The 27300-nt window shown below is 41.9% G+C and overlaps 1 protein-coding gene across 2 annotated transcripts in view; it reads right to left on the reverse strand.

Annotated features, from left to right (window-relative positions):
* CXADR (CXADR Ig-like cell adhesion molecule) overlaps nucleotides 1-27300 on the reverse strand; it is an 86138-nt gene that overhangs the window by 35786 nt on the left and 23052 nt on the right. For both annotated transcript variants that reach the window (XM_062206569.1, XM_062206565.1), the window contains exons 2-3: nucleotides 8698-8864; nucleotides 3262-3466 (exon numbers count right to left, since the gene is read on the reverse strand). In XM_062206569.1, coding sequence (XP_062062553.1) covers nucleotides 3262-3466; nucleotides 8698-8864 — 372 coding nt within the window. The remainder of the gene's footprint in view (nucleotides 1-3261; nucleotides 3467-8697; nucleotides 8865-27300) is intronic.

Raw genomic sequence — 27300 nt, forward strand, 5'->3', positions numbered from 1 at the left:
ATTAGTCACCCCTACTTCCCTTCAGGATTACTTCCCCCCTTTCTTATCTTGCTGATTTCTCCCCTCTCTCCTTCCTTGCTGGAATTCAAAGTTTACTTGGCCTTAGTAATTCTCTATGGAGCCAGCAGATAAGGCAGCTGATTCAGTGCTTCCCCCTCATCCATTCTGAGGAGTAAAGATGCTGGGGTTGGAGGTTTCATATAAAAGGGTCAATTCTGCTACCCATGGCTGCTGCCAGGAGGGCGGTCAGCCACATCTTGTGCCATCACTGCTACCCCTTCCAGGTTCCCTTTGGGATATATGCTGCCTTACACTGTAATGATATCTTCAGTTAGGACTTACAAATTTATTTACCCAGAACCTGGTCACAGAATCCAGTCACATACACACAGGGAGAGAAAGAAAATAACACACATTTGTCCACAACTCTTCAGTGAATACATGTCAATTCCATTCTTCCCAGTGAACCTGCCCCATCAAACAAGGGTTTCACAATAACTCTTATAACCAGGTATAATCTGCTTGGTCCATCATGAAGCAGCTGAAATTCCATGTAAATCTTAACTCAATACTTCCTGGAAAGCAGTGTTAAAAGAAGGTACAGTCACAGTTATAAGCTCAGGCATCCTGGAGTAAAAAGCTCAGATCAACTGTTAGAGAAATTTTTACCTCTTTACTCATTTATTTAAAAAAAATTTTTTTCCCATGTGTTCACAATATAAACACTTTCTAAGATTTCCAACATTACCATATCCCTTTTTCTGGGTCCTTGTTCAGGTTCACTTATATCCACACAAAAATTTTCTTTTGTTCTTGCTCTGATTTTCATTCTTTAAAAAAGATGGGTATTTGGGGCTGGCGCTGTGGCATAGCAGATAAAGCCGCTGCCTACAGTGCCAGCATCCCATACGGGTGCTGGTTCGAGTCTCGGCTGCTCCACTTCTGATCCAGCTCTCTGCTATGGCCTGGGAAAGCAGTGGAAGACAGCCCAAGTCCTTGGGCCCCTGTACCCATGTGGGAGACCCAGAAGAGGCTCCTGGCTCCTGACTTTGGATCAGCACAGCTCCAGCCATTGTGACCAACTGGGGAGTGAACCAGCAGATGGAGGACCTCTCTCTCTGCCTCTCCTCTCTCTGTGTAACTCTTTCAAATAAATAAATAAATCCTTTAAAAAAAAAAAAAAAGATGGGTGTTTAAGATAACTCTAACACCAAACATACCAAACACTTAACTACTTCTCTAATCAATCCCTAATCAGTTCTCCAAAACAAAAAGAAGGTGAAAGCAGTTATGGGAGGACCTGCCCTTACTGACTGGTAATGTCCTAGGATGCCCTTGGCTTTTCTAGCAAGTATCACTGCTTATTTCTCAAGTTATCACTCAAACCTTTTAATAAATTTTTTAAAAAAAATTTAGAATAAAGCCATCACTCTAAACCTGAGATGTTAGATCAAAGAATAGGGGCATTTATTGTCATAAAATAGATAGCTATATTTTTCTACATGGTAGTCATTGTACATTTTGTGTAAATCTATCACAGCAAGATTTTAGAAGTGTATTTATGAATCACTTTCTCAATCTGAAGAGATTAACAGCATGCACATTATCATGGAATCTTGAAAACAGCAATAAACTTTGTAGTCTTTTGACATTTACAAAGCAGTTTACATGTTGTCTTTCTTAACTATCAATGAGCTCTAAGACATCCTAGCATCTGCCTAATCTCCTTAAAACAAGAGTAACAGTAAGGTCAGGGTAATTAAATAACTCATATCTAATGGCCTTACTACTTCAAGTCCCTCTCTCATATTCCATCTCCTACACCTAAATATAGTCATGTGCAACTTAACATTTCAATGACTGAGTATTTGACAGTATATAGCATATAACCTAGATGTGTAGTAACTGATCCTTTTTAAGCTTGGGTAAGTAAACTCTAAGATGTTCAGATAAGGACAAAATCGCCCAATGACACATTTCTCAGAATGCAACCCTGTCATGAAGCAACACATTGACTGTGTTTGATTAGTCATCATAGAAACCTCATTTATTCTCTGGGTAATGAAGATAGATGCTCAAAGCCCATGAAACACAGAATTTTGAAATGAATGAGATTTGATGGGTTTAACGATAATTAAATCACTTTGTTTTAAAAAAACAGGCTGAAGCCTAAGAAAAGGACTATTTAAAATTCTATATAATTTTCAAGACAAATTCTAAAGACAAGGTAAAAAAAACTCATATCTCCTAACTGCTGATTTAGGGTCTTAGTCTGCTGTTGATATAACAAAATACTCAACTCTTATTCTATAAAGGAAAGGGATTTATTCAGCTCATAGTTCTGGAGGTCCAAGAGCACGACACTAGCATCCACTTGGCTTCTGGTGAGGGACTCTTTTGTGGAGGGTAAACAGGCACATGAAGAAAGAGAGGGAAAAACTCATTCCTAGGGTCAGCACTATGGCATTAAGCCTACACCTGTAGCAACAGCATCCCACATGGGTGCCAGTTCAAGTCTCGGCTGCTCCACTTCTGATCCAGCTCCCTGCTAATAGCTTAGGAAAGCAGCAGAGGATGGCCCGAGTGCTTGGGCCCCTGCACTCATGTGGGAGACCTGGAAGAAGCTCCTGGCTCCTGACTTCAGATGGGCCCAGCTCCAGCCATGGTGGCCATTTGAGGAGTGAACCAGCAGACTGAAGACCTCTCTGTCTTTCTCTCTGTTAGTAATAACTCTGCCTCTCAAATAAATAAATAAATAAATCTTTAAAAATAAACAAATAAAATAAAAACTCATTCCTGAGAGAACAAACCCACTCTTGGGGAACTACATTAATCCCCTCATGAGCATGCAGCCCCTGTGACCTAATTACCTCTTCAAGATTCCACTACCTCTCAAGACTGTTACATAGGGGAAATGAACCTGCACACAAATTTTGCTGGGGAGAAACCAAACTCAAATCATAGCAAGGTTCTTAATGCCATACCATGCTACGCCTTTATGCCATACCATGCTACTTATCTGCAAACTCTTTAATAAAGAGTTTCCTAAAGCAGTTGGTCAGTTACATTTTTCTCCTCTTTCCTCAAAGATGTTAGCTTTATGTCTTAAGCCAACTAATGACATTACAAATACTTCAAATATTTAAAATTATTACTTGAAAAAGCTAAGGTTTGTCTTGTATAAACACTGGTGCTACTACTATTCTGTGATCACTTACTCTGTTACTAAGTAACACATTAATACAAATAAAAATAACTTACCAAGAACTGTAAGTTGAACTTTCTTATTTGCAACACCAGGAGCTTTTTTCACTTTACACTGATAAATGCCGATATCCGATAACTGTAAATTTGTTACATTTATTGATGCATCACCAGATGTGATATCATTGCTTGTAAAATGTACTCGTCCTTTCAGATCTTGATAGTAGTCAACATAAATTTTGTCTCCAGAATATAAAATAATCTAAAAGAAAATCACAGTAAGACAGAGGGAAAAAACAAACAAAACATACCTGTTTCATTAAAAAAGCTCTAGATACATGATGCTACTACAGAATCCATACAGAGAACACAGTAGGATCAGGAACTCTAGGATTATCCAAATCATAGAATGAGAAAACAGAAAGGGATTAATGTAATTCTGGAGAAGGCTTCCACAATAACTGGTTTTTTTATTTTTTTTGTTTGTTTGTTTGCTTTGTTTCTTAAATTTGAGAGACAGAAAGAACTCCCATCTACTGATTCAGTCTCTAAATGCCCACAACAACCAGGGCTGGGCCAAGAAAAAGCCAGGAGCCAAAAACCCAATTCAGCTTTCCCCACTGGATGGCAGGGGCCCAACTCAAGTATTAGCCATCACTGTTCCTGCTAATGCATTTTCCTGTTTTGCATTCACTGATGAATTTGTCACTCAAAGACCAAAGAGCAGCGGTGCAACACTCAAATAATAATCAGGAACACGATTACAGTCTATGTCCTGTGAGTTGTTTTCAAATCTTTGACACTACTTATGATATGATTTAATCAAATAAATGGCATCGAGAACTCCTTTTCCAAGTTCATTCTGTAGGAACTTCCTGAGTGAAAGGACATGGGTTCTTTTCTGTATTACCTCCTTTCCTATCATACTGACTTCACCCCTAATCCACTTATAATCTTATTTATATAGTGTCTGTATCTAGGAGGTACGAATACCAGTTTGTTAAGCAAATAAAAGAAGGGGCTGAAGAGTCACAGCTGAATTGAACACAGCCATGGCTTTGTTTGCTCCACACCCACTTGTCAATAGTAACACTGAGAACTCCACAAAAGAGGCTCCTCTAGCTTTATTTAAAGTAGCTTATATTTCTATTGTACTTTTTTTATTTTAAAGATTTATTTGATTTATTTGAAAGGCTGACAGAGAGAGAGGGTGAGACAGAGACACAAATCTTCCATCTGCTGCTTCGCTCCCAAATGACTGAAATGGTTGGGGCTGGACCAGGAGCCTGAAACTACATCTGCGTCTCCCCTGTGGGTGGGAGAGGCCCAGGCAGTTGGGCCATCTTCGGTTGCCTTCCCAGACACATTAGCAGGGAGCTGGGTCTGAGCTGGCACTCCGATATGGCATGCTGGCATCACAGGCAGCAGCTTAACTCACTGCACCACAATGCTGGTCCCTCTACTGTACCTCCAAATACCCATTTTGTTATACGTACACACACTTTAGTAGTCATTTAAAGACCCGCTTGCCATGGCAATCAAATGTGTCCCCTCCTAAGCTTTTTCCCATGAAAAGAACATTAGATATAGTAGTTAAGAAATAAAGAACTGGGGCGGGCCTGTTACATCACCACTTGAGACACCCACATCCCATATCAGAGTGCTTTGGTTCAAGTCCCAGCTACTTCATTTCCAATTCAGGTTCCTGATAATGTGTACCCTGGAAAGTAGCCATCCATAAATAAATTAATTAATGAACAAGTGAAAATAAATAACAAACTAGCATTTACCAGGCACTTTTTCACATCTTCATTCATTCTTTTTTACAATCCTGCAAGGCTAACGGTATTGCCTCATATTTAAGCTGAGGAAAGCAATGACTCTCATAGAGCAACTTTTTTTTTTTCTAAATTAATCATTTATTTACTTATTTTCCCCCCAAAGAAACCTTTTATTTAAGGAATATAGACTTCATGTATTTCGTAAGTACAACTTTAGGAATATAGTGTTTCTTCCCACCATACATGCCCTCCCACTCACTCTCCTGCCCCTCCTCTTTCCTCTCCCATTCCCAGTCCCATTCTCCACTTCATAGATCAACTTTTACAAAGTCACACAGCTAACATGCAGACCAGAGCTGTTTGGCTTGGCACTGCACAAGATTAACATTTCTATTCATTTACAGCAGACAAATACTCGTGGCATATAGTTTTTTACTGTATTCTCCTAACAATTCCAAGGTATATTTATTCCTACCTTACATGTAAGGTTTATGAAACATGACAGCTAATACAGGATCGTGCAAAGGACAAAAGGAAGCGCAGGTAAAAGTCAGAGACCAGGGTTCAAATCCCAACTGCACCTGTTACCCACTGAGGGACCAACCCTGGGCATGTGTCTTCCAGTCTCTGGATGTTTTCCCTCCTTTCTGTATGTGTAATTTTAGTGTCATTTTTAAAGACTGAAGTAATATACTGCCCACAGCATAGGGCATGGTAACTGCTGACCAGAGATCATACAAGGAATAAGAACAGAAATATCTGCATCAGTCTTCAGACCCCTAGCCACAATGCCTGCTAGATGAAATACACTAAAATCCAGCCTCAGGCTGGTGCTGTGGCACAGTAGGCTAAGCTTTCACCTGCAGCATTGGCATCCCATATGGGTTTGTGTCCTGGCTGCTCCTCTTCTTATCTAGCTCCCTGCTATAGCCTGGAAAGCAGTGGAAGATGGCCCAAGTGCTTGGACCCCTGCACACGCATGGGAGACCCGGAGGTGTCTGGCTCCAGGCTTTTGATTGGCTGAGCAGATGGAAGACCTTTCTATTACTCTACCTCTCAAATAAATAAAATCTTTAAAAAAGAAAAGAAAGAAAAGGAAAGGAAAAAGCTCCTAGGAAAACTCACTAGGGGCTGAAAAAATAAAAATGAATAAAATTTAAATTTAAAAAATCCTCAGTTAACATACAATGTCCCTGAAATCCTCCATAAGTATCCTCTGGTACATCAGGCTTTCCCTCACCCTTTCTCTTGCTTTTGGTCTGATTTTACTGTGGTTTAGGTCCCAAGCTAGGTTTTTCAGCTAGAAATGGACTCTCAAAGCTAAGTCCACAGACCTCACAGCTATGTCTCCCATTCAGCACAGAAGACCCGGAGTCCTCCAATTAGCAGAGATACTGCAGGCTCAGGGCACCCTGTGCTTCTGGGTCTCTATATGCAGCACATCATTGGCTTCCCTTATTTCCAGTCTTAAGCCGGAAACACTAAAGAGTCATGCTCTCTTACCCTAACCACAGACAGAATCAGGGTCCTGGAGTATAAAGGCAGGAGCAGGGAACTGTAGGACCTCAGTCTGGAGCCTGCTAGCACATACAGAGAGAGAGAGCAAAAGGGCAATTAAGCAAGGAGGCAATAGGGTACCTGGACTGAACAGACAGGATGAGTCAGGTCTAACTTATTTTGTTTATGGTAAACAGGAGGAATTTCCCTTGGCAGAATTAGAGCAGAAGTATGTCCTTCAAGGGATGGTCCTAGCCATTCATACTTGGGAAAGCACTATTTCCTTTACAAATACACTATGGGCAAACCAAGTGGGTTTGTCAAAAATATTAATTATTTAACTGTACTGCGTCAGCCATTACATGGAAGACTTTTATTTCTAGCTTTTAAATTACTCCTTACTTTATGGAAAATAAGTAAAAATAAAATTTCTTTTCCATATATTCATAGTTCTCAATTCTCCTAAATATTTGAACTTATTTTCCCCTCCCCAATCTAATGTAATTTATCTGTTAATTTTTTTACATTAAATGTATCAGATGAAACTAATATGCAATTTTTTTTTTTTTTGGACAGGCAGAGTGGACAGTGAGAGAGAGAGACAGAGAGAAAGGTCTTCCTTTTCCATTGGTTCACTCTCCAACGCGCAGATCCGAATCCAGGAGCCAGGTGCTTCTCCTGGTCTCCCATGCAGGTACAGGGCCCAAGGACCTGGGCCATCCTCCACTGCACTCCTGGGCCACAGCAGAGAGCTGGACTGGAAGAGAAGCAACTGGTACAGAATCTGGCGCCCCGACCAGGACTAGAACCCGGTGTGCCGGCACCACAGGTGGAGGATTAGCCTATTGAGCCATGGCGCCGGCCACTAATATGTAATTTTTAAAAAGATTTTTATATATTTATATTTGTTTTTATAAAATGTATTTACTCTCCCTCTGTCACTCTGCCTTTCAAATAAATAAACATATATTTATACTTATATTTATATTTAAATTGATATTTATTTGACAGTGAGAGGAACAGGAGGGGAAAGAAGAGAGGAGAATATAAGACACATCTTTCATGAGCTGGTTCATTCCCCAAATGACCACAACAGCCAGGGCTGCATTGCAGTATGGTAGGTCAAGCCCATGTGTGCAGTGCCAACAGCCTCTATTTAGAGAACTGGTTGCGCTGCTTCTGATCCAGCTCCCTGCTAATGTACTTGTGAAGGCAGTGGATGATGGTCCAAATATCTGGGCCCCTGCCATCCACACGAGAGACCAGGATGGAGTTCCTGGCTCCTGGCTTCAGCCTGGCCCAGCACTCACTGTTATAGGAATTTGGGGAGTGAGCCAGCAGATGGAAGATTTCTCTCTCGCTCGCTCTGCCTTTCAAATAAAATGAAAATAAATAAATAAAAATGTTTTTTAAAACTTCATTTTGGGGCTGATCGTGGTACAGCAGATTAAGCTGCCACATGCAATGTCAGCATGCTGTATCAGTGCCAGTTGGAGTCCTGGTTGTTCCACCTGCGATCCAGCTCCCTGCTAATGGCCTGGGAAAGCAGGGGAGGATGGCCCACGTACTTGGGCCCCTGCCACCGACATGTGAGACCTGGATAAAACTCCTAGCTCCTAGCTTCAGCCTGACCCAGCACTGGCTGTTATGAACATTTGGGAAGTGACCCAGCAGATGGAATATCTTCTCTGTCTCTTCCTCTCTCTCTGTAATTCTGCCTTTCAAATATATAAATAAATGTTAAAAAAGAAATCTTCATGTTGCTTTTTAGGAAATTCATTATATAAGATAAGAGGATTCTACCCCCTAACCTTTAATAAAATGCAGTTTATGTGTCCCTTCACACACTGCATGCTCTGGCCTCACTATCATGCCTGCCCTACATACCCCTCCACGACTGTCTCTGTCATATACTTCCAGTTCTAGATTTTCAGAACTTTCACAAGTTCCTCTTTGCCTTGAAGGAGTCTAAACATCTCTAAGACATCCAGTGCCCTTTTCCTATTCTGTAATCCTGGGTCACTATTAACCATTTCACGTCATCACATTTGTGTTTTCACTTCCCACCAGAGATCTCTGCCATCACCCAGTCAGCACATGGGAAGTCTGGGCTTTCTTCCCAGCTTGTGACCCAGCTATAGCATTAGCACTATGATGGCCACCTAAAACATCTGTACAGGCACTTGGGGAGGGAACAAGCACTTATCAAACTTACCACTTGATCCGGCTTCTGATTATCAGCTGGTGATAATAGCCATTCAATGTCCAGTGGTCCCTGGTCTTCCTCACTAAGAGTAAATTTGCATGGTAGATAGGCAGTTTCCCCTTTGGCTTTTTCAATCATCTGTTCAGGATTAATGATAGTCAAACTTCTGGCGAAATCTGGAGGAGACACATGTACACAAGACTAAGCATTTGCTATTACACTGGCAGTACCCTCAGTGCCCTGCAGCAGCCATTTTGGAGAAGCAGTGATGTGGGGACCAGTATGGGATTATGGGCTAGAAGCTCAAACACAGGGACTAGCTAGCATTGTGGCACTGCGGGTAAAGCCACCACCTGCAATGCCAACATCCCATGTGTACTGGTTTGTCTTAACTGCTCCACTCTGATCCAGCTCCTTGCTAATAGCCTGTGAAACCAGGGGCCCATGTACTTGGGCCCCTGCCACCCACATGGGAGACCCAAAAGAAACTTGGGCCTGGCTCCGCCCTGGCCATTGCAGCCCTTTGGGGAAGGAACCAGAAGATGAAAACCTCTCTGTCTCTTCCTCTCTCTGTACCTCTGACTTTCAAATAAATAAATAAATAGTTTTAAAAAATTCAAACACAACAGTACAGTTTTTAGTGGGTGCCTCTGTAAAAATGGAATGACACGATCAGTATTATCTTATTCAGTACAATTCCCTTTAAAAGCTTGGTGAACTTCCCAACATTATATAAAATGTATGTTTCTACTAGTAGACAGTTTCTGAAATATCCATGCAGATTTTTAAAACTAGAGTTTCTGAAAAGTCAGTTATACCAATTCAAGCCTATGTTAATTCATGCTCACCACATGCCATGAACACACTGGGAACTGTCCACGAAGCACTTACTGATAAATTTTGACATGTTTTTGCCAAGTGTTCTTTAATTTTATATTTTTATTAAACAATTTTATAACTTCTATTGAATACTTAAGTGTTTTCGAACAGGAAACACTGTAAGTTAGTAACAGTCACATGCCACAGAACAACATTTCAATGACAGAGGGCATATGCAATATAACATATGATTTATAATCTTAGGAGATTCCCTAAGATTACAATGTAGTTATATCATTGTATCTTTTCTATATTTAGATATGTTCACATATACAAGTACTTACCATTGTGCTACAATTCCCCACAGTCCTCAGTGTAGTAACATGTTGTATAAGTAATGTAAGTGTGTAGCTTAAAAGCAACAGCTATGCCATAGTCAAAGTATTCAGTAGGCTATCCCATTTAGGTTTGTAAAAGTACACTCTACAAAGTTTACACCATAAAATCACCTAACAACACATTTCCCCAGAGTATCCTCATTGTTAAGCAACACTTATCTGTATGTTTTTAAATTTACCCTCAATATTATCTTTCAATTTTTTTTTTGGACAGGCAGAATGGACAGTGAGAGAGAGACAGAGAGAAAGGTCTTCCTTTTTCCATTGGTTCACCCCCCAATGGCCCCTGAGGCTGGCACAATCAAAATAATCAATAAAAATCATGAGTTTCAAAAGAAAACTACTTCTGTTCATATCAATTCCCACATTAAAAGTAAGTTTGGGGGCCAGCATTCTACTGCAGTGGGTTATACCAGCATCCCATATCAGAGTGCCATTTAATGTATTGGTTTGCGTCCCGGCTACCCTGCTTCCAATCCAGCTCCCTGCTAAGGTGCCTGGGAAAGCAGAAGATCTCCAAATACTTGGGACCTTGTCACCCACATAGGAGACCTGGATGGATCTCTAGGCTATTGGTGTCGGCTAGGCCTATTTGGGCCATTTGGAGAGTGCCAGTGTATGGAAGATCTCTCCCTGTCTCTCCCCCTCTTTAGCTCTGTCTTTCAAATAAATAAATAAATATTATAAGAAAAAACAAGTCAGTTTGGGGGTGGGAATTGTGGTACAGTGGGTTAGGGTGCCTTTTGGGACACTTGTTTCCCATATTGGAGTACCTGACTGGTTCAGGTCCTGGCTACTCTGCCCTTCCAACTTTCTGGTAATATACCTGGCAGACAGCAAAAGATACCAAGTACTTGGGTTCCTGCCACCCACGTGGGAGACACAGATGGAATTCTTGGCTCCTGCCTGCTCTAGCACTGGCTCTTATGGGCATTTGGTGAATGAACCAGAAGATGGAAGATCTCTATCTCGGTCACACTCTGCCTTTCAAATAAGTAAACCGTTCTTTTCCTTCTGTTGGTTCACCCCCAAAATGGCTGCTACAGCCAGTGCGCTGTGCTGATCCGAAGCCAGGAGCAAGGCGCTTCCTCCTGGTCTCCCATGCGGGTGCAGGGCCCAAGCACTTGGGCCATCCTCCACTGCCTTCCCAGGCCACAACAGAGAGCTGGACTGGAAGAGGAGCAACCAGAACAGAACCGGCGACCCAAACGGGACTAGAACCCGGTGTGCCGGCACTGCAGGCGGAGGATTAGCCTAGTGAGCCACAGTGCCGGCCAACCTTTCTTTTAAACAGTCTGTTCAGGGGCCAGCGCCATGGCTCACTTGGCTAATCCTCTGCCTGTGGCGCCAGCATCCCATATGGGTGCTGGGTTCTAGTCTCACTTGCTCCTCTTCCAGTCCAGCTCTCTGCTGTGGCCTGGGAAGGCAGTGGAGGATGGTCCAAGTGCTTGGGCCCTGCACCCACATGGGAGACCAGGAAGAAGCACCTAGCTCCTGGCTTCGGATCAGCACAGCACCGGCCGTAGTGGCCATTTGGGGGGTAAACCAGCGGAAGGAAGACCTTTCTTTCTGTTTCTCTGTCTATAACTACCTGTCAAATAAATTTAAAAAAAAAAAATGTCTGTTCAATACTTTGCTTCAAACAGATCAAAGTTTGAACAAGCCATCAACTTGGCTTAAAACACAAATGTAGGGGGCCAGCTTCTGTGGCACAGTGGGTAAGGCCACCACCAGTGGCGCCGGTATCCCATATGGGCGCTGAAGTCCTAGCTGCTCCACTTCCAACCCAGCTCCCTGCTAATGCACCTAGGAAAGCAATGGAAGATGGCGCAAGTCCTCAGGCCTCTGTTCCTACATGGGAGACCTAGAAGAAGCTCCTGGCTCCTGGCTTCAGATTGGCCCAGTTCCAGAAGTTGTGGCCATCTGCGAAGTGAACCAGCAGATGAAGGATGTCTCTCCCTCTCTCTCTCTCTGTAACTCTGCCTTTTAAATAAATAAATCTTTAAAAACACACAAAAATGTTCTGTAAATAAACTCACATAAGATTTATACCATAAATCTTTGCAGAGCATTGGTTTATCACTGATTTCCTTCCAATTGTCCAATATTTTCTTAAGTAAACTCAAACATCAAATCTACACAGAACGGTAAGTTTCACCATTCTGTTAAGAAGCAGCTCTACCACTACATCATCTGATACTGACGTCCAGGGCTATATGTTAACCTGGAGGAGGTCCTAAACACTAAGATAATGCTATGGCACCTGGGGCCTGTTTCTCTCTTCCCTTCCTTTCCCTCCATTCCTACCATGTAAAATTAAGAGTACATCAATTCAAAGTTTTAATTCCCCCATGACTATTTTTTTCAAATAGATTCTGACAAAACAAACCAAAATGAAGACTTAGACTTATTAGCTAATACATAATCCTTTCTTTAGCCTTAAACTAAGCTCAATACACAGACTACTAGTTGTAATAAAATGCTAACAAAACTGGAGTCAAAATACCAAAGGACTAAAGAAAAGCCAAGCTACATTAAAGACTATTTTATATTCATTCAGGCACCATCCAAAGTTTTAACCAGATTTAAGTGCACTCTTCAAACTGATTAAAAATAGAAACAGATTTTCTGTACCTTACAGCAGGAGTCCCAAGCTTGGATTTCAAGAGCCTTTGCTGCACCCACTTTCATATCCTTGGAACCCTGCTGCCAGGTAAACAAACCACTTAAGAACTGACCAACAGCTGCAACAGCTCAATATGTAGCAGCCTTAGAACACTTCCCCCCATCCCAGCCAGCTGTCTACTGCCCCATGAGTGAGCCAAGAACTTCCCATCTCAATTCAGCCTAACCTGGCAATCCACAGAATCACAAATACATGATTTTTGTGTTAAGCCTCAACTTTGGGTCAGTTGCACAGCAACAATTGCTAAATCACCAAAATACACCTATTCAAACCAAACAGATACTTAATGCCACCTCCTCCCCCGGTCCGTGTTACTCCACACCATTTCATGTCCACATTTCTATTTAAGATTACAGAACCTGGGGCCAGCACTGTAGCGTAGTAGGTTAGGCCTCTGCCTGTGGTGCCAGCATCCCAAATGGGTGTTGGTTCAAGAACCACCTGCTCCACTACTGATCCAGCTCTCTGCTGATGGCCTGGGAAAGTAGTGGAAGATGGCCCAAGTGCTTAGGCCCCTACCTCCACATGGGAGACCTGGAAAAAGCTCCTGGCTCCTGGCTTTGGATCAGCCCAGCACTAGCCGTTGTGGTCATTTGGGGAGTGAACCAGCAAATCGAAGACCTCTCTGTCTCTCCCCACTAGATGGAAGACATCTGTCTCTCCCCCTCTCTCTGAAACTCTGCCTCTCAAATAAATAAATACATCTTTTTTTAAAAGTTATAAAAAATGCTTAAAAATAAGATTATAGAATCTACATTCACTCGGACCAAGTGGGATTTATCCCTGTATGCAGGGATGGTTCAATATACACAAATCAATAAATAAAAGCCATCTCAATAGATGCAGAGAAAGCATTTGATTAAATATAATATTCTAGGCTGGTGCTGTGGCATAGTAGGTTAAGCCTTTGCCTTCAGTGCCAACATCCCAAATTGGCACTGGTTCAAGTTCTAGCTGCTCCACTTCTGATCCAGCTCCCTGCTAATGGCCTGGGAAAAGCAGCGGAAGATGGCTTGGGTCCTTGGGCACATGCACCCACGTGGGAGACCCAGAAGAAGCTCCTGGCTCCTAGTTTCGGACAGGCTCAGCTCCAGCTGTTGAGCCCATTTGGGTAATGAACCAGTGGATGGAAGAGAAGACCTTTTTGTCTTTACCTCTCTCTGTAACTCTACTTCTCAAATAAATCTTTAAATATATATATATAACATCCTTTCATGATTAATAAAAACCTTAAGCAAACTGGATATAGAAGGAACTTTCCTCAACACAGTCAAGGCAATATATGACAAACCCACAGCCAGCATCATACTGAATGGCAAAAAGTGGGAAGCATTTCCATTTAGATGTGGAACCAGACAAGAATGTCCACTCTCACCACTGCTATTCAATATAGTTCTGGAAGTTTTAGCCAGAACCACTGGACAAGAAAAAGAAATCAAAGGGATTCAAACTGGAAAGGAGGAAGTCAAATTATCCCTGTTTGCAGATGACATGACCCTATAAATAGGGAAACTAAAAGACTCCATTAAGAGACTATAAAGAACTCAAGAAACTCAACAAAACAATCCAGTCAAGAAATGAGCAAACGATAGGAACAGGCATTTGTGAAGGGATGAAATTCAAATGGCCAACAGACACAAGAAAATATGTTCAGGTTCACTAGCCATCAGGAAAATACAAATAAAAACCATAATGTAGTTTAACCTGGTTTTTACCCAGTTAGAATGGGTATCATCAAAAATCAATAAATGCTGACAAGGATATGGGGGAAAATACTTCCTATATAAATAAATAATATACTGTTAATGGGAATGTACACTAGTACAACCATTATGGAAGTTAGTATGGAGATTACTCAGAAATCTGAAAATGGGTCTCCCATGACCCAACCATCCCACTCCTGAAAATGAACCAAATGAAATGAAATCAGCATAGGAAAGAGTTATTTGTAACCCCATGTTTTAGCGCAGCTAAATTCACAATAGCTAAGATAAGGAATCAACCCAGATGTCTGTAAACTGATAACTGGATGAAGAAAATGTGGTATATATACATTATGGAATATTGCCCAGCCCTAAAAAAGAATAAAATCCTGTCTTTTACAACTAAATGGATGCAACTGGAAACCATTATGCCTAGTAAAATGAGCCAGTCCCCAAAAGGCAAATATCATGTTTTCCCTAATTTGTAGTAATATAAAAGGACAATAAAAGTAATATATATGAGCAAAACTGACAGTTTGAGATTTTAATTACTGTTTACAGCCCTTGTATATTCTCTTGAGGGACAACTGTTTTTCCACTTACTACTTGTTGAATTCTTTATTTAGCAGAGTGGTTAAGCTTGTGATTATAAACTGAAAGTATGTCATTGTAAAATTTAAAGAAAAGATAAGAAAGGAAGTAGGAGGGAGGATGGGAGCATGGGTGAGAGTATCATTATGCTCTTAAATGTGTATATATGAAATTTGTTCACCTTATATAATTTTTTAAAAATGTTTTAAAATATTTTATATTTACAGTCACAACCTCAAGTGCTTCTATTAAGTTAATCATTAGATCTAATAACTCGATTCCTTCTTTATTCACTGAGGCATTCTTCTACATCCCCACCCTACAATAGTTTTTCTTTCTTTCTTTCTATGACTGCTCACAGAACTTTACTTTCCACCACCTGTATCCACACTCATCTATTTGGCAGTTAGCACATGCTACCTTGGATTTTTTTATTTCCTATATCAATTCTGTAGAGATGCTGAATAGCTTAATACCCATTATCTTGTCACATCTCCCAGACATTGGTGAGTTTATCTTCTTCCCATGCTACCTCATAATTTCAGGGCCTTTTAAAATACATGCCCCAGGGCCGGTGCCGCGGCTCACTAGGCTAATCCTCCGCCTTGCGGCGCCGGCACACCGGGTTCTAGTCCCGGTCAGGGCGCCAGATTCTGTCCCAGTTGCCCCTCTTCCAGGCCAGCTCTCTGCTGTGCCCAGGGAGTGCAGTGGAGGATGGCCCAAGTGCTTGGGCCCTGCACCCCATGGGAGACCAGGAGAAGCACCTGGCTCCTGCCATCGGATCAACGCGGTGCGCTGGCCGCAGCGCGTCAGCCGCGGCGGCCATTGAAGGGTGAACCAACAGCAAAAGGAAGACCTTTCTCCCTGTCTCTCTCTCTCACTATCCACTCTGCCTATCAGAAAAAAAAAAAAAAAAAAAAATGCCCCAGGGGCTGGCGCTGTAGCGCAGGAGGTAAAGCTGCCGCCTGCAGTATCGACATCCCATATGGGTACCGGTTCAAGTCCTGGCTGCTTCACTTCCGATCCAGCTCTCTGCTGTGGCCTGGGAAAGCAGTAGAAGATGACCCAAGTCCTTGGGGGCCCTGCACGTGGGAGACCCAGAAGAAGCTCCTGGCTCCTGGCTTCAGATCGACACAGCTCTGGCCGTTGCAGCCAATTGGAGAATGAACCAGTGGATGGAAGACCTCTCTCTCTCTCTCTCTCTCTCTCTCTCTCTCTCTGCCTCTCCTTCTCTCTCTGTGTAACTCAGGCTTTCAAATAAATAAATAAATAAATCTTTAAAAAAAAAATACATGCCCTGATTTGCCAATAAATCATTGGCTCCATCAGGACTGGGAGAATCTGTGGGTACCACTATCTCCTGTACATAATAGAAAAGACTTTGGTCTATTTTAAAAATGTTGAAAAATATATTAATCTGGGGCTGGTATTGTGGCACAGCAAGTTTAGCTGCAGCAGCCTACAACACCAATATCTCTTTTGGTACCAGTTCAAGTCCCAGCTGCTCCACTTCCAAACCAGCTCCATGCTAATGTGCCTTGGAAAGCAGCAGAAGATGGCTAAAATGCTTGAGCCTCTGCCACCTATGTAAGATACCCAAAGGAAGCTCCTATCGCCTGGCTTTGGCAAGGCCCAGCCTGGGCTGTTGTGGCCATTTGGGGAGTGATCCAGTGGACAGAAAATCTCTGTCTCTCTCCAACTCTTTCAAATAAAAAAAATAGTATTAATCTGCCAGAAGAAATTCCTTCCACTTCAAGTGCTTCTTTCTATAGCCACCATAATGTATTATGTACAATTGTCTTAGTTATTAATATTTTATCTATCAACTAAGATAATGCAAATTTCATTTCAAAATGAAACAAAGCACTGGCCAAACATATAGAGCTGAGTCTTTAGATTAAAATGTAACTTAGTTTTCATAGCATCGTTTACTCTTTCTACTTAGGTATACAAAAACAGCTTTTAGTTTATGAAGCTACATTAGAAATAATTATACATATGTATAAAACTGATCTGCAGAAACATATACTAAGCTGTTAGCAGCAACTATTTCTGAGAAGTGGGATTTTAAGAAGTGTGTACATTTCTGCTTCATTCTGAATTTCTGTTGTGTATATGGATGACCCTTTGTATTCACAGGTTTTATATCTTGGATTCAACCAAATACAACTTGAAATTCTTCAAACACTGGCTGACCATATACAGACTTTCCCCTTGTCATCAGTTCCTAAACAATATGGTATAACAACTATTTACAGAGCATTCACATTACATTAGGTATTGTAAGTAATTTAAGAGATATTTTAAAGTATATAAGAGGAAGCATGTACATTACAAGCAGATACTATGCCATTTTACATAAGGGACTTGAGCATGCAGATTCTGATAGTCGTGGTAGGTCCTCAAGCAAACTCCCTGTGGGTACCCAGCACAACAGTACTGCATAAGTGGCTTTCATTATTTCATTTTCTAAAAATGTTTTAGACACTCAACTGCTTTTATTGTGTTGCACTAAAAATGAATTGAAATCACAAGTTCATACAAAATACTTGTTGTGTTTTCAAGAAACATGGGAGAGCTTCTTTTCAAAAAGGCATAATTTTTCCAACGCTGAAGCATACAACAGTCACAAACTGTAGAGAACAAAAGATAGACACTTGGCCACATGCATTGTCTCTGAAGATTATCGTCTGAAATTTATGCAGTAAATTGAGTAATAATTTAACTTGCAAATTACTTGCAGGTTCAAACATAGTTTGCAAACTAAAACAAAATCAAATCTTATAATTTCACTCAAACTTCACAGAGTGTGATAAAATATGCAACACATTTTCAGAGCACAAGTATTGGCAGAGTACAGATAGTAAGTGTTCAGTACTGGATTATACAAATAAACAACTGAATCACATACTATATCAGCAGTAACTGAAATAACATCTCCCAGGTTGCTGCTTGCTTTCATTATCTCCAATTTCCAAATCACTTGGATCTTCAGAGCTCCTCTTCTCCCCAGTCTTTTATCTGAACATCAAAGTAATATGAGTTCATCAAAGAAAATTTTTTCAGCCCTGATGTCAACCTCCCACTAAGTCCTTAGATCTATTTCACCCTAAGAATGAGGTGTAACTGGAGATAATGGAAGGAGCTCTTCCTCTAGAAGGGAGACCGTATTCTGAACTAATGGAAGATACTTTGATTTCCTTAATTCAGTCTTTCAAGTGTAAGCTACTGGTTAACCAGAAGGGCCTTCAATGTGATCGTTTCCTTCTGACAATCTGAGAGTCATAGGAAATTAGAAAATCTCATGAAATTTCATGGTTGGTTTTTTATAAAATATAAACATATGAAAATTTTTAATAATATTGAATGAGGAAAGCCTTAAAAAGTTGAAAACACAAAAACTATGATGAAAAAGACAAAATTTAACTATTTTAAAAATTTTAAGTTAGAAAATCACTACTGGGCAAAAGCCACAGGAATAACAGTTTTGTGCTTCAGGAAAGACACTGAAAGTTAATACATAAAAGTATCATGAGAAACAAGATCTTTTAAAATGAGATACCACGCAATGTCTCAATACACACATACACCATACAAAGTCCAATTCAGGGCTAAGTATAACCACTTCTTCCAACATTTATCAATCTCTTTTTGGTGAAAACATTGTGAGTCCTTTAGTTATTAAAAACATATCGAGTAAATTGTTATCTACAGTAACCCTAGCATGCAATATAACACCAGAACTTCTTTTGTCTAACTTTAAGCTTTTACCTATTAATAAAACTTTTCCTTCCCTCTCTTCCTAGTCTTTGGTAACCACCACTCTACTCTTAATTTGTATCACAGTTTCATTCGTTTTAGATTTCATAGATGAATTAGATCATAAAGTACTTGTTTTTCTTAGCCTGGCTAATTTCACTAACATATTAACCTGCATGTCATTGCAAATGGCAGAATTTCATCTCCTTTTAATGGCTGGACAATATTCCACTGTGTATATGTACCACATTTTCTTTATTATCACTCAATGACACTTATGTTTCCACTTGGGGGCTATTGTGAATGGTGCTGCAATAAACATGGGAGTGCAGATGTCTCTTTGGGTGATTTCATTTTCTTTGGATATATATACCCAGTAATGGGCTTGCTGGATTAGATGGTAGTTTTATTTTTAATTTTTTGTAGAACTTCCAAACTAAATCACAATGGCTATACTAATTTACATTCCCACCAATAGTGTGAAAGGGGTCCCTTTTCTTGGAACCCTAACCAGTTCCTGTTATCTCTTTGTCTTTTTGATAATAGCCCTTCCAGATGGAGTAAGAGCTGTCCTGATTAGCACCTCCCTGATGTCCAGTGATGCTGATATGTTTTCTTTCACCTGTTGGTCATTTGGATGTCTTCCTTTCAGGTGTACTGCCCATTTTATAATCAGATTTTTTTCTGTGCTACTAAATTTCTTATATATTCTGGTTATTAACCTCTTGCCAGCCACATAATTTGCAAGTATTTCCCCATTCTATAGGTCATCCCTTCTATTGTTTCCTATGATATGCAGGAGCTTATTACCTTAATGAAGTCCTCTACTAATTTTACATTTATTTCCTCCGCTTTTTGAGGTCCTACCCATTAAATCCCTGTCCATTTTAATGTCCTCATGAATCTCTCTTATGTTTTCCTTTAATAGTTCCATAGTTTGAGGTCTTTAATCCATTTTGAGTTGATTTTTGTGAATGGTAAAAGATGTGGGGCTGGATACATTGTGCTGTATGGGGATATCTAACTTTGCCTGCATCGTTTATTGAAAAGACTATCCTTCCAATGTATGTTCTTAGAACCTTTATCAAAGATCATTTGTTTGAAAATGTGTGGGTTTGTCTCTAGGCTCTATATTCATTTAAGTTTTCTATCTTCTGATATTTTCTTTTAACTCGTGTCTCTCACAGTATGAAGAATTCCTTTTAGCTCATCTTCTTGAACAGGTTTGGTGGTGAGAAATTGTCTCAGCTTTTGTTTGGGAATATCTTTGTCTCTTCTTCAAACCCGAAGGATAGCCTTGTTGGATACAGTATTCTTGGTTGGCATTTTTTTCCAACTTTCTCCTGGTGTGTAAGGTTTCTGCTGAGAAGTGAGGCAAATTCGACACCCTTATGTGTTTCTTTTTCTTGGGGCTTTGAGAACCTCCTTTTTATTTAACTTTGGAGAGTTTGACTACGCATCTTCAGGTAGTCATGGGTGTACTAAATATGATGGGTAGCCTCTAACTTTTCCTGTTTCTGGATAGTTATATCTTTTCCTTTACTTTGAGGACTTTCTGTTATTTATCACACTGAATATGTTTTCAATCCTTTTGGTCTTTTCAAGTCCTGTTGAACCTTGATAACAGCTGTTTGCTCTTTCAATGCTGTCTCAAAGTTTCCAGAAGCTTCTTTCATTCCTTTTTTCCTTCTCCTCCTCTGTGAATTCTTTTTTTTTTTTTTTAGATGTATTTTATTTATTTGAAGGGCACAGTTATGGGAGCAGGGGGAGACAGAGAAAGAGGTCTTCCACCCACTAGTTCACTTCCCAAATAGCCCAATGGTCAGAGCTGGAACAGTCTGAAGCCAGAGCCAGGAGCTTCATCTGGGTGCAGGGGCCCAAGGACTTGGGCCATCTTCCACTGCTTTCCCAAGTACATTAGTAGGATTGGAAGTGGAACAGCCAGGACTTGAGCCAGCGCCCATATGGGATGCTGGTGTTGCATGCAGCAGCTTAACCCACTACACCACAACACCAGCCTTTGACTATGAATTTTCAAATGGCCTGTCTTTAAGATCATTAATTCTTCTGTTTGATCTACCAGTAACTTCCATCATATTTTTAATATCATTTAGTGTACCTTCCAGCTTAGTGACTTTTTTCTTAAATTACTTTTCTCTGATAAATCTGTTAATGAATCATTTCTCTGTATTTTCCTGATCCTCACTGAATTTCCTTAAAACAGCTATATTAAATTCTGCACCTGATAATTTGCATGTTCAGTTACTATCCATTCTGTTTCTGATATCTTATTTAGTTCACTGGGTGGGGTCATGGTTCCCTAAAAATTCCTGATGCATGGTGTCTGATCTCATCTATACACTAAAGGATTTTTTTCAGACTTCATAGTCTGACTTTGTGTCTACCTTCCAGAAATTCTAAGCCTTCTGTTCATGTCCTCTGAGCCTGTGATCACTTAGCACCATTTCAGCACTAGATGGCACTATAGGTTGAGGTCTGCCACAGTATGATGTTGGTGCATTGCTGTTTCAGCACTACAAGGGGCCACTATTCCAGGTGTGTCCCAAATTCAAGAGATGGTGCTTGGTTGAAAATGAACTGCCTCAAGGCTCCATCTGCAAACACTAGCCTGAGGACACAGGGCTTTGTGCTTTATCTGATACTGGCTTTCACTAGGAGCACCATGGCAAAATCCTACTCTGATTTTCCCACCCTACTCCCAGGAGCTGGAATCTTGCTCTACTGTCTCCTGGCAGGGTGGGGGCTGGGGTAGAGGTAGGCTCTGGAATTAGGAAGGTAGGGGAAGTCTCTTGGTAATTTGGATAAAGATAGTCAAAAGACTCAATCGCTGGGGCCGGCACTGTGGCGTAGCAGGTAAAGCCGCCACCTGCTCCACTTCCAATCCAGCTCTCTGCTATGGCCTGGGAAAGCAGTAGAAGATGGCCCAGGTCCTTGGGCCCCTGCAACCATGTGGGAGACCCGGAAGAAGCTCCTGGCTCCTGGCTTCGGATCAGCTCAGCTCCAGCCATTGCGGCCAACTGGGAAGAGAACCAGCAAATGGGAGATCTCTCTTTCTCTCTCCCTCCCTCTCTCGCTCTCTCTTTCTCTCTTCTTCTCCTCTATGTAACTCTAACCTTCAAATAAATAAATCTTTAAAATAAATAAATTAGAGCCGGCGCCGTGGCTCAACAGGCTAATCCTCCGCCTAGCGGCGCCGGCACACCAGGTTCTAGTCCCGGTCGGGGAGCTGGATTCTGTCCTGGTTGCCCCTCTTCCAGGCCAGCTCTCTGCTGTGGCCAGGGAGTGCAGTGGAGGATGGCCCAAGTACTTAGGCCCTGCACCCCATGGGAGACCAGGATGAGCACCTGGCTCCTGCCATCGGACCAGCACGGTGCGCTGGCCGTGGCGGCCATTGGAGGGTGAACCAACGGCAAAAGGAAGACCTTTCTCTCTCTCTCTCTCTCTCACTGTCCACTCTGCCTGTCAAAAATAAAAAAAAATTTTAAAAATTTTAAAAAAAATTTTAAAAAATAAATAAATTAATTAATAATAATAATAAAGACTTAACCTCTAGGCCCTGTCTGGATTCAGGGGCTGTGGGGCTCTACCAGCACTGAGTTTTATAGAATAGCAGGCCTGGTAATAAATTTCAAGCCTAAGGTCTGGACTAACTTGTACTTGGTGGAGGGATATCATGGCAAGTCTTTTTTTCTTGCCTTGTCGTCTTATACTAAAACTAAATGCTGGGGTCTGGCTTCTTTAACTCTTATCAAGGTAGATTGTGCATAAATAGCTGTTCAGATTGGTGTGTTTGGGAACAGAGGACTATCTTACTTAGCCACTATCTTGCTCTGCCTCCCTAAAAACAGGATACTATATGTTGCATCAAAGTATCTTCCTAGAAAAGGCTTTTTCATTAGACAGGGAAAACTAGTAACTTAGTAGACATCAACTTAATAAACAGTCAAGGCTAGCTTTAACAACAACAACAAAAAATCATGTCTCCTGATTCAAAAAATGACATAGTGAGCAGGCATGTGGCACAGCGATTAAATCACTATACATGGGTCACTGAACATGGGACAACTGCATCCCATGTGAGAGTGCCCTGGATCCAATCCTGCCTCCGTTTCTAATCCAACTTCCCATTGATGCCCAACCTGGGAGGCAGCCAGTGACGGATGGTTCAAGTACTTGGTTCTCTACCACCCATGTGGGAGACCTGGAATTTGTTTCTGGCTCCTAGTTTTGTCGTGCCCAGCTATGGCTGCTGTAGCCGTTGGGAGAGTAAACCAGTAAATAGAAGCTCTCTCTGTCACTCTCCCTTTCAAATAAAATGAAAATTAAAACATTTGTTTTAAAAAATGAAGATCATGGCCGGCGCCGTGGCTTAACAGGCTAATCCTCCACCTTGCGGCGCCAGCACACCGGGTTCTAGTCCCGGTTGGGGCGCCGGAATCTATCCCGGTTGCCCCTCTTCCAGGCCAGCTCTCTGCTATGGCCCGGGAAGGCGGTGGAGGATGGCCCAAGTGCTTGGGCCCTGCACCCCATGGGAGACCAGGAGAAGCACCTGGCTTCCTGGCTTCGGATCAGCGCGATGAGCCGGCCGCAGCGGACATTGGAGGATGAACCAACGGCAAAAAGGAAGACCTTTCTCTCTGTCTCTCTCTCTCACTATCCACTCTGCCTGTCAAAAAAAAAAAAAAAAGAAGATCATTTAAAAAAAGACAGGATTACTTCTGTAGGTAATGCATATCAAGTAAAAAATGTAATAATCAAGTTGATATAGGTAGACATAGGATCAAATTGATTAGATTTTTAAGCTGGAGATCATGCCTTCTTCCTGTCCCTTGTGTCATCTCACGCCCCTACCTGCCCCACCTGTATGCCTACCTGACAATCAGACCATGTAACCACTCCCCTTTGGAAGTGGATAAAGGTCTGGAGCATGGTGGGTCCCCCACTACTGTCCCATGCCTATGCACATGCAGCCTTCTGGCCAACCGCTCTCTGCTTTCCTGCCTGAATGTTCACTCCACATGGCACCCGGCCTGCTCTCTGCCTGGTATGGACCCAGATTAGCTTCTAGACTTCTTTCCCCGCTAACTAGAGCCCTCACTTTCCTGTGCATTTCTCTCACTAAATAAAACGCTTAAAAACTTACCATATCGTCTGGTCTATTTTCAGCTGGTACTCAGAATTCCTATCTGAACAGATGTCAAGTACCCACAGGATTGTTAATATTAAAATTATTAATAAGGTGCTGGACGATATCAAAGTCATGAAAAGACAACATAGAGGGCCAGCGCTGTGGCACAGCAGATAAAGCCACTGCCTGAAGGGTAGGTACTATCATATGGGCGCCAGTTCAAGATGTGGCTGCTCCCTACTAATGCACCTGGGAGAACTGCAGAAGAAGGCACAAGTCCTTGGCCCCTGCACCCACGTGGGAAACCCAAAGAAGCTCCTGGCTCCTGGCTCCTGGCTTTGGATTGGCCCAGCTCCAACTGTAGTTGTGGCCATCTGGGGAGTAAACCAGCACATGGAAGACCTTTCTCTCAGTCTCTCCCTCTCTCTCTAACTCTGCCTCTCAAGTAAATAAATAAATCTTCAAAAGTTAAAAAAAAAAAAAAAAAAGACAGCGTGGAAAAATCTTAAATATCTGTTACTAAGTGAAAGAAGCTAATTTAAAAAGGCTACCTACTACATGATTGTAACTGTATGGCATTCTAAAAAGGTCCAAATTACATAAACAGCAAAAACATCAGTGGTTGCCAGGGGTTAGGGAAAGTGGAGGGATGAAGAGGCAGAGCAGAGTATTTTTGGGGCTGTAAAACTCTTCTGTTTGATATTATAATGGTGGCCACCTGTGCTGAGACACCTGTCCAAATGCACAAGATATTCAACACCAAGCATGAACCCTGATGTAAACTATGGACTTTGGGTGATGATGTGTCAATGTAGGTTCACCAGTTCAAACAAATGTGTCACTCTAGTGAGGGATGCTGTCAGTGGGGGAAGTTGTGAGGGTATGTGGGCAGGGTGATAGGGGAACTCCACGCTTTCTGCTCAATTTGTTATGAATCACAAACTGCTCTAAAAAATAATGCCCATATATTTTATTATACTGAGAGGATACGTAACTACATTCACAATTAAAGAAATACAAATTGGGGCCAGCACTGGTGCTTAGTAGGTTAAGCCTCCACCCATGGCACCTGCATCCCATATGGGTGCTGGTTCGAGTTTCAGCTGCTCCTCTTCTGCTCCAGCTCTCTGCTAATGGCCTGGGAAAGTAATGGAAGATGGCCCCAAGTGCTTGGGCCCCTGAATTCACATGGGAGACCCAGAGGAATCTTCTGGCTCCTGGCTTCAAATCAGCCCAGCCCTGGCCATTGCAGCTATTGGGGGAATGAACCTGTGGATGCAAAACCTCTCTCTCGGGGTCCTGTGTGGAGAGCCCTTCATCCCAGGAAACAGGGCACGGCCGCAAAGGGGGCCGCACTCTCGCCCGTCACGCACAGCACGTTCGTGGGGAACCTGGCGCTAAACCATTCGTAGACGACCTGCTTCTGGGTCGTGGTTTTGTACGTAGCAGAGCAGCTCCCTTGCTGCGATCTACTGAAAGCCCTCAACACAAGGGTTTGTAAAAGATAAAGAAAAAACAGGAAAAGAGAATTTTAAAAAAAAGGACAAAAAAGAAAAAAAAAAAAGAAAACCTCTCTGTCTCTCCCCCTCTCTTTCTGTAACTCTGCCTCTCAAATTAAAAAAAAAAAAATCTTTTTTAAAAGAAAAAAGATGAATTAAAACAATGTGATACTATATTTCACAAATAAAACTGACAGTGATAGAGAACTTTAATAAATGTCAAGCTTGGCAAAAATATTGGAAACCCTGGCAACATGGAGAGTAAATCAGTACAAAGTACTGGTGTCCATGTGCTAGCCTCCACCTACATGGACAGGTCTCTGCAGAGAATCTAACGGACTAATCTCTTGAGAGCAGTGGGGAGATAATCTACTACAGAAGTGACTTGCTCATGTCTCCCTACCAGAGAGTCTGGTCTTGGGTGTTTGATTAGCACCCTTAACTTCCTAACAGAATGTGGCTACCTGGTACCTAAGGAAAAAGTACAACTGGTCTGTCAGGAAGTTAATTATTTAGGGCTCATCTTCACCTCTGGGGAACAGAGACTAGCCCCAGAAAGGACACAGGACATGCAGCAGATTCCTACTTCTACAATCCACCTGCTTGGGAGACCCTGATGAAGTTCTTGGCTCCTGGCTTCAGCCTGGCCCAGCCCTGGCTGTTGTGTCCATATGGGGATGGAAGGAAGCTCCCCCACCCCCACCCCACCACCCTGTTAACTCTTTCAAATAAAATAAATAAATCTTTAAAAACCAAAAACTCCAGCTGGAATGCAGACTGAGTGTTCAGTTCTTTCCTAAGACATCTGCCTGCTCTATCATGTGTATGTATTTCTCTCTATTAAACTTTGCTACCTTTCAAGAAAAAAAGTCATAATGTATAGCAAACATTTTAGTATAACAAAGATACTTTTTTGAGGATTGAAAACTGAGAACCCCACCCCAAATTCATGTTGAAGCCCTAAGCCACTTCATGTGACTCTACTAGAGATAAGGCCTTTAAGGAGGTGATTAAGTCTAGGTTAGAGCCCTGAACCCTCAGAACTGGCACCCTAACAGGAGGAACAGAAGAGACCAGAGAATTCTCAGTCACGTGAGGACAGAGGCAAAATGACAACTGTCCAAAAGATGCCCCCACCAGAAATCAAATCCTCCAGTTCCTTAGTCCTGGGCTCCCCAGCCTCCAGACCTGTAAGAAATCATGACTCTGCTGTTTAAGCCATCCAGTCTACAGTATTTTGTTACGGCAGCCTGAGCAAACTAATACACACTGCTGATTATGTCCTTCAGCTATGAAATTTATCATCATTCAAGAGGCATGCTGTTCCACTGGACTTACAAGAGAACTTAAAAATATAGGGAATTCACCAGACAACGGAATGATGTGTTCATCCACAGTGAATGAAGACACTGAGGGAACTACCTGGAGGGTCCTGTCAGCTAAGGAGGAAAAAAGCAATTTACGTATTTTAAGACACAAAATTTTAAATTTACTGTTTACCTGTGAACGAGTTATGATGCAAGGGCTTCACATTGTTTCATCCTCTACTCACAAAACCTGGGGAGCAGGCATTGCAAATAACAACACCAAAGAACTGTTTCTCATGTGTAATCTGGGTTAACGCTTAATAACACCAGGTACTTAATTCAGACTAATAAAAGCTGGCGCCATGGCTCAATAGGCTAATCCTCCGCCTGCAGCGCCGGCACATCGGGTTCTAGTCAGGGTAGGGGCTCCGGATTCTGTGCCAGTTGCTCCTCTTCCAGTCCAGCTCTCTGCTATGGCCCGGGAGTGCAGTGGAGGATGGCCCAAGTGCTTGGACCCTGCACTCGTATGGGAGACCAGGAGAAGCTCCTGGCTTCGGATCAGTGCGATGCGCCGGCTGCAGCGGCCATTGGAGGGAAGGAAGACCTTTCTTTCTGTCTCTCTCTCTCTCACTATCCACTCTGCCTGTCTAAAAAAAAAAAAAAAATCAGACTAATATGAAAGGAGAAGGAAAAGTGAGGAA

This window comes from Lepus europaeus, chromosome 2 (genome assembly GCF_033115175.1).
Source record: "Lepus europaeus isolate LE1 chromosome 2, mLepTim1.pri, whole genome shotgun sequence".
NCBI classification, from domain to species: Eukaryota; Metazoa; Chordata; class Mammalia; order Lagomorpha; family Leporidae; genus Lepus; species Lepus europaeus.